Source organism: Watersipora subatra, chromosome 8 (genome assembly GCF_963576615.1).
Source record: "Watersipora subatra chromosome 8, tzWatSuba1.1, whole genome shotgun sequence".
Lineage (NCBI taxonomy): Eukaryota > Metazoa > Bryozoa > Gymnolaemata > Cheilostomatida > Watersiporidae > Watersipora > Watersipora subatra.
Window position 1 is genome coordinate 32,904,175 of NC_088715.1, and position 13,585 is coordinate 32,917,759.

The 13,585-nt window shown below is 35.3% G+C and overlaps 1 protein-coding gene across 1 annotated transcript in view; it reads right to left on the bottom strand.

Moving 5' to 3' along the window:
* Nucleotides 1-9,026, bottom strand: part of LOC137401994 (low molecular weight phosphotyrosine protein phosphatase-like) — a 29,375-nt gene extending 20,349 nt beyond the window's left edge. The window contains exons 1-3 of the mRNA XM_068088464.1: nucleotides 8,970-9,026; nucleotides 2,810-2,883; nucleotides 2,116-2,229 (exon numbers count right to left, since the gene is read on the bottom strand). Coding sequence (XP_067944565.1) covers nucleotides 2,116-2,229; nucleotides 2,810-2,883; nucleotides 8,970-9,000 — 219 coding nt within the window. The 5' untranslated portion in view covers nucleotides 9,001-9,026. The remainder of the gene's footprint in view (nucleotides 1-2,115; nucleotides 2,230-2,809; nucleotides 2,884-8,969) is intronic.
* Nucleotides 9,027-13,585: the final 4,559 nt, after the last annotated feature.

The window sequence follows — 13,585 nt, forward strand, 5'->3', positions numbered from 1 at the left end:
TAACACAGACACATGTATGTGTATCTAACACTGACCCGTGTATGTGTATCTAACACAGACACATGTATGTGTATCTAACACAGACCCATGTATGTGTATCTAACACAGACACATGTATGTGTATCTAACACAGACCCATGTATGTGTATCTAACATATACACATGTATGTGTATCTAACACAGACACATGTATGTGTATCTAACACTGACCCGTGTATGTGTATCTAACACAGACACATGTATGAGTATCTAACACAGACACATGTATGAGTATCTAACACAGACCCATGTATGTATATCTAACACAGACCCATGTATGTATATCTAACACAGACCCATGTATGTGTATCTAACACAGACCCATTAATGAGTATCTAACACAGACACATGTATGTGTATCTAACACAGACCCATGTATGTGTATCTAACATATACACATGTATGTGTATCTAACACAGACACATGTATGTGTATCTAACACAGACCCATGTGTGTGTATCTAACATATACACATGTATGTGTATCTAACACAGACACATGTATGTGTATCTAACACTGACCCGTGTATGTGTGTCTAACACAGACACATGTATGAGTATCTAACACAGACACATGTATGAGTATCTAACACAGACCCATGTATGTATATCTAACACAGACCCATGTATGTATATCTAACACAGACCCATGTATGTGTATCTAACACAGACCCATGTATGAGTATCTAACACAGACCCATGTATGTGCATCTAACACAGACCCATGTATGTGTATCTAACATATACACATGTATGTGTATCTAACACAGACACATGTATGTGTATCTCACACAGACACATGTATGTGTATCTAACATATACACATGTATGTGTATCTAACACAGACACATGTATGTGTATCTAACACAGACCCATGTATGAGTATCTAACACAGACACATGTATGAGTATCTAACACAGACCCATGAATGTATATCTAACACAGACCCATGTATGTGTATCTAACACAGACGCATGTATGAGTATCTAACACAGACCCATGTATGTGTATCTATTACTGAAACAGCTAATAAGAAACACCCAATGGACTTTAACCTTTACCATAAATTATTTTCCGAGAGCTATCTGCTCAAAAGTTGTGAGCTGAAGTCATACAATTAATCCAAAGATGGTCGATGTAAATTTTCAAATTGTTAACCAACTTTGGATTGGTCACGTTCATAAAAAACCTGTACATCAAAATCGTGTGGCAATTCTTATTAGATAGATGTTTCAATACCGAATACCAACCATTTGGATTGATGACATCACCAATGTATTACTAACGCTTTAACCTTCGTTTCATCGCTATTTGCACAGATAACATTATGCTGTCCGGGAGAGAGAAATAGTACATTCAATAAATTAAAAATTAGTGTTTTAACCAGAGAAAGGTTAATGCTACTTGCACTATCGTACACAAGGCACCAACACAATGTATGTACTACACTGTTACTACATTGTTACGGTCTATTAGAGTTGACCCGATGTTATATACTATTAGTATGCTGGTTAGTGCGTCGTGAGAGATCATTAGGTGTAATAACTATACATACAATTATTCCGAAACGCCATTAAGTGGTCGATGGGTGCAGTCGTTAGAATGTTGGTCTACCGTTCTCAGTCTAAAATAAAATCTCTTTTCTCCGAACCTCCAACCATGGTCTCCGACAGATGAATGGGGCTCTCAATACAGAAAAGATTGCGTGACTTGAAATGTTTGACGCGTATATGAAAGCGTTGCTAAGATGAGGGGTATGACAACTTTGAATGAACCACACTAAAGCCATTTTGTTATCATGGTACTACCAGTTTCCATGGAGATAGAATTAACACTTTTCACAGTGTCGTAGACTGTGGAAGTATTTTGAACACAAATATCTTAGCAGGTGGTGAGGCAATGGTTTGATGGTAAAATCATAGGACAGCCAGCATTTGATACATGCTTTCCCAAGAATCTTACGAGATTCACAAACATGCCCTCGAACTTGAATTCACAACTTTCGCACTAGCTCATGAAGAGAGCCAAAACCCTAAAATGACCGACTCTCACCAAACCTAACAAGCCCACAGCTCACCTGCCGCCCACGATGCATTGTCGTAATTCCATGTTTAGCAAGCTCTGCCTGAGCTCTTTCATCTGGTGCGCCCCCAAGATGATAACCCGCAGTTCCACAGCTATCCACTAGCCACTAAAAAAAGATCTATAAAAAATTTAGACATCAAACAATCCCACTCCATGCACAGCTAGAATCTCAGTAAAAGTTATTTGGAGTGATTACATAAAAATCACTAACAACTTTTTCAAGAAACTTAGTGCAACAAAAAAATGCAAGGAATTCATCCTGAATAACCTATTTTTACAAAGCTTCATTTAACCAACCTATGACACTGCCAGCAAGCTGACGATCAATGGCCAGCAGATTGGCACTGTCAATCAAACAACTGACACTTACATAATGGTGACACCGAGCGAAATCTGTCAACCAACCGACACTACTTGTCAGCTGGCAGACAGTGTCTATCGGAGTGACACTGCTCTCAGTTAACAGCAAATGTCCACTTGATTGACACGACAAGCACGGTCGACTGAGATTCAACTGAGATTTACATTCAGTCTGTACTGTCACCCAGGTAATATTGAAACTCGACGGATATTTCAAACTTTCATTCCTGCACAATTAATGCTTCAGGTGGCATCAGGACAAGTGTTAGATTAATTATGACCAAATAGACAGCAAAATTAATGTACTGAGAAAGAAAATAGCTAACCTGAGAGGTTGTGCCTGCTTGACTTATGATGTGTCTCATCACAGCCTCAGCTGTCGGCGAGCGACAAATGTTTCCTACAAAACATTGACAGCTACATGTATATTGACTTGCGTGTTGAAGTACTAGACTGCTGCTAGTATAAACAACGGCTAAAAAGGTCTTAGTAATTGATCATCTTCAAAAAAACTAACATTCGGTAGACACCGCTGTAATGTATACCTAAATTCCACTTAATGTAGAGAATTTATAGAAACTTTTCGCATCGTATTATGTATGGAATGCCATATAATGTAAAGCGTCAAGTCACTGCGAGTTCTCAAATTTGAGTTGAACACCAAGACGCCTATAATTAGCCTTTAAATATTGTTTTCTCAATAGCTAAACTTGGGAAAAATGATGTATAACTAGAGGTATGTGTTATATTTTTCAACTTTATGTTAGACAAATTATACAATATTTTTTCTTTGGCAGCATAGACCTTGTTATGAAAACACAGGAAAATTTTTATTTAAATTGACCTTGAAGGTGTGCACTCGTCTCAACCTAATGCACAATTTCCATCATTATGGACCCTAGACCAGGTGTATGTGAGAAGAAACAAGAAAAAGTTGTTAATACAAAACCGATAATGCCAAAGTTACCGTACAGTCGTTAAAGTGAAAAGTCATATTTATGTTTTGTTATTTTGAAGGGCCAGGTAGATGAGTATGGGAAAACCTTGGGATGGATTAGGCTATTTACATGTTCATATAACATAAAATCTCTATAACATAAATGCTCTCAGAATGGATTATTTTCGTTGTAGGGGCGTCTGCGGTATTACATAGCAACCTTTTACTTTGACAAAACTGCTGATATCAATCAGCAAAAAGAAAGACCAGGTATATGCACACATGTGCGTGTATGCATACATACATATGTAGCATAGAACTGCTGAAACATGGCATTTAATTTTAGAGGCTATATTATGGCTGAATTGCTATTTTGCCAAAAATTCCTGCAGTTGGTTGCATGTACGTAAACTGACTCGACTGAAATTCTCAAAAAAATTTTAATCAAAAAAGGTTTTTATAGTCAGCTTATATGTTTGTTAAAAGCAGACCCATTAAAATGCTACCGTAGAAATATAAGGACTAAAAAGGTGAAGGTCTTGATGGAGGCACCAAGCAACTCTAGCAACCCTAGCATATATATATACACTAATTGAAGGGAAAATTAACAAAGCTGGCTTTCTTGTCTTTATATTTATATTTTTAATTTGAACTATTATACACAACCTCCCCTTTTCCATTCGTCTTGGCCTTCTTCCCTCAGTTTTTTTCTTAACCATCACATGATTCGAATGGGTTTTGGAGTTGCTGTGGCTCCGAATTATGAAAACGGTACAATCCATTCAATGCCATTTCATTTCACTAAATTTGCCCAAAGGCATTTGCTGTGAGAGTACTTCAACAAAGAAACTCTCATTGCTGATGGATCCGAATCTATAACACTCGGCTAAGCTATCCCGGTAAAAGGGAAAAAAAATTTGTCTCCCAACCACGTGGCTCTCTGCTACAAAAATGTTTCACTGCTACTCACTACCATTTCTGCTTGACCTTTGCCCTTACATCAACATTTGCATGCTAAGGATGGGTTGCTCGTATGACAATAATAAAATAATGAGTTTGTTAGTACAACTAATCGACTATGCATGGATTGAAACGTGACCATGCCGGAATGAGAGTCGATTTTAGCAAGTTTTGATGCGAAAGATACATCGCGAAACTTGGAAAGATCAATAGTGCAATGACGAATTGTTAAAATTGTAGGGTGCAAATTCATCGGCAGCTGGCACTTCTGAACTTATTAGAAGCTCGGAAACGCAGTAAATAACTGTTTCGCAGCTTAGTAAAGTTTTAAACAATTGATCTGAAAATGTTTTCTCCTGTGTGTATATAATTTCTTGTTTAATTCAAAGGCAAGCATTGCCTTCTTCCTTTTTTCACCACCAATATGAATGATACCATTCTTCTCGGAATCCATGAATTTAAAACTACAAAGGAAGGTATAAAGCACTGTCTAATACTATTCGAACACCATAAAACAAAACTATATACATATCTACTGATTTTCATGAAATGCATTGTGCTGAGGAACTAGAAATTACTTCAGGAGTAGAGGCGAATATTTTCACATAGGTTCACATAGAACATAAATGAACATGAATGCTGTAGCTTGACTTACTAGCATATAATTATAGAGCTTAGAATTTCGCCAATTAGATCTAAATTCGCCAATCAAATCTTAACATAGCTCATTTTAAAAAAGACATAGTACAACAAAGGCAGAGAGTTATATATATAAATTAGGGCAACAAATGATCAAGCACAAAGTTTTCCAGGATGTTTTTCAATGTGGCATCCCTTTCGCTTTACAATTGAAAATAGGCTAAAATTTTTGAAAAGTTTTTAAAAGACTCGCTATAAGTTATAGTGAAAGTGAGGCAAATAACGCCAAGCCAGAAACGGATAATAAAAAGTTAAGCCAAAACCAAAATTAAATTTAGTTTATTTAGCTATGTTTAGTAAAAGATTGAAACTTATCTTCAAGTGCGTATAATAAGCTAAAATCCTTATATTTAAAACTAGAAATTCCACTGTCATACAGCCCACGACCAAAGAGATGGCCAGAGACATTGGCAAAAAAAGAAAGGGTACTGATGGTTGAGAAATGCAATATTAGCAGTCAAATGGCCCTGCAGTGCAATAGGATAACTGCAATGGTAGCTGTAATGTACTGGGTGTGGGTGTTATTATATACAACAAACAGCAATAATGAATAAAAAAGATGTTTATATTTTCCCCCTGCAATAGGAGAAATGCAATATTGGCCAATATTAGAAATAAAATGCACTGATATTCTTAGAATAATCAACGTTATTAATATAGTAATAATAGAAAACCAATACACAATTTTGTTTACATTTCAAAACGTCTTAGGTAGCAATATCGAGAAGTTGTGGTATTTATATAGATTTTTAAAAAATTTATTTAAAAAGTGTTTGGTCATGACAAACAACAACAATGAAAGGAAAATATTACACGTTTATATTTCTCCCTTGCAATAGGAGAAATGCAATGTTGGCCAATATTATAAGTAAAATGCACTGATATTATTAAAATAATCAATATTGTTAATATAGTAATACAGCAATAATAGAAAACCTATGAGCGTTCACGCGTCTGGAAGATTTCTGCAAACTGCAGCAAAATAAAAGCTGTTATAAAAGTGTTATAAAGCTGTAGGCCTAATTTACTGTAATGTATGTAATTCAACAACAATAAAGAAATATGTTTATTATAACTCTGAAATGCAAAATTAGAAGTAAAATGGCAAGCCACAGTGTACTATACACAGTTTGACGGTTGGTTGCGTTGAATGTAGAATGGTTTTGATAAGCGATCTTTAACAGAAAGCGAGTAGGAGCATTCACGCGTCTAAAACTAGCAAAATATAAAATGTTCTCGTCATGAAGGGGCGTTGTAGTTCGGCCCTAGCTTGTACATAAGTTGTAAAGAATTTTGGCTAACGTTTTAAATAATGAAACCTTCGGTGATTGGACAAAAAACACAGGCTGATAAACTGTGTACCACAATTTCGTACCTGTAAATCGGTCTACGCCTCAAACGGTCTACGTTTATTACAGAAACCTTCGAGTAAATTCGATTACAAGTAAAAAATGCCATAGACTGATGAAATGAGCACGGTTTTCTCGTGAAATGCGCACTGCTAAATAGTTCTACTATCTGTCGCACGGCTTTATTGGCGTTTCAATTTTCGGTCTTAACTTTTATTAAACCGAGCTTTTCAAGCGTTTTGTAGTAATTTTCGTCCAAATTAATCTGTCTATTTGGGTATAATCCGATCAGATGGGTAAGTTTAAAGATAATACCGACGGTTTACAAAGACTTGGTAACATATTCAAATAGGTTTAAATGTGTTTCGTATCGTTATTATACTTTAACGACTTTACAAAACGATGCTTAAATTTGTTGATGAAATTTCTAGCCAAGGGTTCGTCTCATTGTTGATGAATAATTTTCGTAAGTTGTGTGCACATGCATTTATCATAAAAACTCCCACACTTCGCTCGTTTGCTCGTGGGATTAAAGTTTATGTTACGTAGCAACAGAAAAGACTTGTGTACCAAATTTGTAGCTGTCAGGTCTTTCTCACATTAATCACTAGGTCTGTCTCGAAAGTAAGAACTCCATACCGTAGCGTAGACTAGATAGTAATGTTACATTTTATTGCAGATCAGAACCACTAAATAGGTATTTGTTACTTTGTGAGCATAGGTACTGAATTACTACAGATACAAGTACTGTCCCGTTTTAGGTGGCTTTTCCCATAGTAGGGAAAAAATCAATTTGCATTTAGTCTATATACATCTATATATAAATCTCAGTGTTTGCCATTTATCTGTCGTCCGTCCAATTATAGCAATATAACATTACCGTACTTTTCGGACTATACGCCACACCCCTTTATAAGCCGCATCTGCTTTATTTAAAAAAAAAGATAATAAAACAATACATAGGCCGCACCTTTGTATAGGCCGCAGAACTCAGGACGGTGCTTTTTAACGCGGCCGCAACTTTCCTGTTTAAAACGGAACAGTGCCTAACGACACAGTTTCGTAGTAATCGACGCTTTTTAACCTAGTGCCTAACGGAACAGTACCGTTAGGCATTGTTTCGTATTTTCTTTCACCGCTAAAGGCGCACTAACCGGAGATTCTGGTTAATGCGCCCTAGCGATGAAAGAAAAAGCCACAGAATAGCCACACCCTTATATAAGCCGCATGGCTCAAACCATCAGAAAAAAGTAGTGGCTAATAGTCTGAAAAGTACGGTAGATATGAAAATCTGCTTCGCAGAAGATTTAAACCTCCAGGTCTGCAGACAGACATACTGAACCAGTAGGACATGCGGTCACAATGCTATACAATGGAATAGTGCAACATATTTATTACACCTGCCAATCTCTAATGCCGATTGGTTAAACCATTCATGCATTGACTAGAACTCAAAAAATATGGCAGACGAGAATATAGCCAAAATTTATGAATTTTTGTTAAATTTCAGCAATTCCAGATTTATAAGCCACTGTATGCAGTAGAATGTGCTCTTTCAGAAAGTATGTCTTTTCTGACAGAAACCAGTGCAATCTCTACAAAAACAGTTCTACTGCAAAATTTTTATATTCTAAACTAGCTTTTTGTCATTCAAGGGGCTGGCAAAGAATACAGAAGAATTGATGCGATATATTGTCATAAGATTTTATTTGTATATTGAGAATTTTGTGTAGAACCAGATAAAAAACAGATTTAGGATAAAACTGCTGCCTGTTTTGTTATTCTTTAAATCATAGGTCAGTCTTGTCATGACGATTGGTAGAAATTTAGGCACTCACAACTTGTTTTTTTTAATTAGGATCGAAATTCTGCTTGCATTATTTTCTAAAGCACATTCCTAGCTTCAATTTGACATCAAGAAACAGCATTATGGTGTAGCAGATGATTCACAAAATTGAAATTTGTGAAACTCAGAAAGTTTTTGTTACAAATGGCCATATCTCAAAAACTGGTGCATCAAACACAATGATTTCTTTTATGGAGGGGAAGTGCCTTCTTCAAACAGTGTGCAAAACTTTAGCTCTCTATGTCCTTTTTGAGCCAAAACAGTTTTTTTTGCTATACTCTCGCCATGACACAAGGTTTTTCCCAAACACTGGCTTGAGCTATAATTATGGGTCTTATTTAAGAGCTTAAAAAAGCTCAAGTTACTCAAATTCATTGGATAAAGAAACTTATGGGATTAAAAATCAATTTTCCATGCAACACAATTTTTTTATTACCCTTGCAACGCCGGGCATTTGTCTACTTATTTAATATAGCATAATAATATATAATATGTATAATAATGATAAAAGAAATATTGTCTATTTATTTAATACAAGAAATGTTGCATTGAGATACGAGACTGTCAACCTACAAGCTCAGTCTCAGAATGCATTAGGTTCGTATGACTAGATATGACTGCAATAAAATGGCGTGTATACAAACACGCGCACACACATATATAAATTTCTCAATGTGACAGGTTGAATATCATACCTAGACAGACGAAAAGCACACACTTGGTCATAGTGTCTCAATCTCTACAACCAAAGGAAAACAGATGAAAGTCTAAAAGTTTTATAATGGCTAAATGTAGAATTAGTTTGAAGGTTTGCAAAACATAATTAAACTCACAATTTGATAAAAGAGTAAGATATGAATGTTTGTATACAACTGCATTTACAATCAAGTGTATTGTAAACTGTTTCAGCTTGTCAGGTTTCAGCCTCTATGCATATCGTATTCGTACTATTATTACATTATGATATATATCATAATATATATCATTATATTAAAGTTAGTCTGATTGTGGTGACTTCATGTATAAAGGGCACTTTATACATGAAGTCACCATGAATATACCAAGAAGAACTTAAACAAAGCGGATACAACTGTTTACTAGAATATAGAAATAAAATACAAGAGAGAAAAAAAAAACAGGCAAACATGTGGCAGAAGAATTACTTGGTACAACTCGCAGTACAACTCAGGCATTAGTATAAAAATTGTTAAGTTTCGTTTATTTGTTAGAAGCCAGCTTCCCTAATGGTCACCAATTACACAAGCTGCTCAACAGAAAAAACGTAAAAACTGAGCTACAGCTGCATGCCAAACGTTAAACAGCAGATATCCGCACACAACAGGTTGCTATTACAACAGAGCACTGCGAATGAAGATGAGAATGAAAGAAGATGCAACTGTGGAGCAGGAGCAGGTAAAAACCAGTGTCCCCTTGAAGGAGAATGTCTGGTCAAATCAGTTATATACCAGGCCACCGTAAAAACAGAGCGTAACACAAAAGAAGCATATGTTGGTATAACAGCTGGTAAAGTCAAAAATAGATACACCAATCATATGAGCTCTTTTAGAAATGAGAATCAAAGGATTGTTACATCGTTAACCCAATTTATATGGAGCCTGATAGATGCGGGAGAGAGATACGATGTAACCTGGAAAGTGATAAAAAAGGCACGGCCATACTTTACAACTAACAAGCAATGCAATCTTTGCCTGGCTGAGAAGCATAATATATTTTGCAACAACTGTCTTGGCACTCTTAACACCAGACATTTGCTGATCAGTGCTTGCTGACACAAAATAAAACACTTATTGTGTAATATCACATAAGTTGTTTAAAGAATAGAGAAAGTATAATATTATTATGCTTTATTATGTATCTTGAGGCGTTTACTGATGTTATAAAAAAAATCAAGGAAATTGACCCACCAGAAGCTGAGATATAGCCAGCCAAACATAGGTCTACCTAAAAATCAATCGGGGGAAAAAAACATTCGAAAACCCCGAAAATTGTGACGTATGAAATCGACTTATTGGACATGTTCTGGAGTTGCGCATCCTTACCTCCATTGTGTATACTGATTGTTTTTAGGCTGCGAAATGTGAAACGCTTCTCGCGGTAGTAAAGAATTTACAGACTAGCTTTGGTTTCTCAAAAAAAATCAAGCGAACATTGTGTGGTAAAGACAATTGCCGACAAACCTCTTGCCATGATTTATCAAAACAAAAGAGATTTTGACTATTGTGTCTCAAACTTTAACTCTATATGCACCGATATGCTCCGGGGAATGTCTGTTGAACGAACGGCACGCATATAGTCTAAGCCGGTCTATAATGTACAATATCCGCTATTTGCAGTTTGTTTACCAGTCGAATAAAAAACAAGGATGTAAATTGTTCCTTCATCATCTTTATACCTACTGCAACATTCAGTTGATTTTTAGGATTATTGTCACTGTTAATTAAACTGTAAATTCACTGCAGCCATGTTTTTGAAAAGAATAACTTGACCGTTCTGCTCTTGCTGTAAGAAAAGAAAACGATAACTTTTGATTTGATTTTTCTATTTATCTATTATCTTATCTATGATTATTTTTTATGATTAATATAATAATCATAATGTATATTATACAAAATAATAATATAACTGCGTATAGAATAAATGATATAACTAATATAATTTGTAGAAAACTCCAAATGATAACCGAGATTGATGATTGATTTAATTGATTCTATTTATTAGCTATAGTTAAAAAAATCTGAACAGCGCTAAAAATGAGTCTGAATAGAGAAGCTAAGTGGGAGAACAACAAAACTGAGCTGAACTAGCAAGACAGCGAAATGTTGCGAAATAATAGATGCGTGTAACTATTTCATGCTAAAACTAATCTACACGTCAGAGGGACTGGTTCGGAATTCTCAGAGCAATGATTGTTAGGCCCAATTTGATTGTTCTATACTTCCAGGGATTAAACCAATTAAAACGCCGTGATTGTTATAGGAGAGCGCATTAGTTGGCTTAATTGACCAATGGCACACAAGTCGATTTCATACGTCATATATTGATGCTAATATGATGATTACCAAAACACTTATGTTTTTTGGTAGACCTGTGTTTGGCTGGCTATATCTCAGCTTCTGGTTAGTCAATCTCCTTGATTCTTTTTTTAGAACATCAGTCAACACCTCAAGATAAATAATAAAGCACAATAATAATATGCTTTTTCTATTCTTTAAACAGTAGGCTTTACTCTTGGTATATGTACAACTGCATTAATTTAGTACGATTTTAGCACCTGATGAGTATGGTTTGCTCAGATTTGAAGCTGTGCTTTTGATTTTACTGTAAACTATACGAAACAATATTGTAGTGCAAAATTTTTTAGTCCTATAACTTGTTTTTATATAATTATATTATACGATATATATTATATCATACTGTACTACTAAATCCTGATTATTTACTTTTAGATATGGGCTAATTTTTAGTTCACTTAGACCGCCGAGTCTGGAAGTTGTAGTTAGAACACATTTTAGAGCTCTGCATTATTAAAGCAGATGCATCTAACTAAATAACCATGAGATTGCACGATACAACTAAATATCAGTTACAAATACAAAAAAAAACAGCTCTGGTCTATTCCAAAACATGACTTATAGTTAGTGAATTACTACAAAACATTTATAAATATTGTGGAGAATTTACAATAACTTGTTTATAATAATAATAACTGTTACAGCATTCCGCAGAACTAGCAAGTTGCACTCATTTTGCGAATGCAATTGTAAACAGACCAAGCAAAAACAATCGTAATAAAGTGACCGGTCGAAACATCTCATTTTGTTGTCTAGCTACTAATGGGTACCGAAACAGATGCTTTATGCCTCTAATCATGGTAATCACTTTTTATGGTCCTACCATTCATTCTCGTCTTTGTGAAATAAATGACAACGACCGTAAATTACTCCATTCATGCTTCACATAGTCAACTATACTCGTGTACTCTAGAAACTTCTAACTAGCTGATTTAATTTCCTTTCAGATTTCATCCTTTCAGATGTACATTTTGCAAGACATCTTACGAAAAGATCCAGCATGTAGTTGCTATGATATTAAGTGTAAAGCAAACGGTCACGGCTAAACCAAGATTGAATCAGAATGGAGTTTTCTCACTAAAATCCTCAGTATGAGGCAAAAAGTGTGAGAACTCATTTATTAATATGTCATAACTTTCTTTTATTTGTATGCATATTCAAGCATATTTACCTATTGTTCTATAACAAAAATACAAAAGCCACAAGTATATACATTTATTCAGTGCAACCCACGACCTCCCCTCAGATATCCCTCGTAGCACGATGCCAAAAATAATTAAAAAGGCGCGTTTGTTTTAATTGTTGGTACAAAAAGACTCAAATGCTGATGCGTATCATACATATGCGTATCAGTGTTTTCGTACATTATTTATTTACTCTAAAAACAAAGACACTCTTTTTCCCTCCTCCTCCCTGCTAATGAAACAATGTCTGTGCTTTAAAAAACTAACCTGACCTCTCAATCTAAATGAGGCGCAGGGCTTTATTTTGCATTTTCACAAATTTATTTATATCTCCCTTTAGGTATGGATCCCAAACTTAGCATCCGTATTCTAGTCCAGGTCTTATAAAAATCTCATAGGCACCCTTTCTTGTTTTTGTGCCTGCAGTTTTCAACACTGCGCAACATGCCTAATAGTCTAGAGGCTTTAGCCACTATGTTGTATATGTGTCTATCCCATTTAAGGTTGCAGCTAAGTTCAATGCCTATAGATATGGATGTGAATTTACATTTTCAAGCCTTACACTATGTAAGTAAATTTCCTGTTGAGAATTTGTTTCTTCCACAGAAAGCACTGAAAATTTTGAGGAATTGAAAAACAACTGCCAATATTAAGCCCAAGATTGAAGTTTATAGAGGTCATTTTGTAAAACTAACGAATTTGCTCTAGTATTGTACAACAAAGCCTCATCCGCGAACAATCGACATTTGGAGGAAATTTGCCCAAAACTGAACTTTGGGCACACTAGATAAAAGAGCACACCAATAAGAGTATTATAAGACTCTTCTCGATCGATCCCGACTACTTGCAGGCGATTTGTGAGAAAGTTCTTAACCCAGTGGACAATCTGTGAATTTATGCCTATTTTATATAATTTAAATACTTCCTGTTATTGACAGAATAAAACGCTTTAATAAATTATTATTCTTCAAACACAAATTATGTTGTTAATTAATAACCGCGTGTGACTACTCATGGCAAACTCAGTAGGGATTC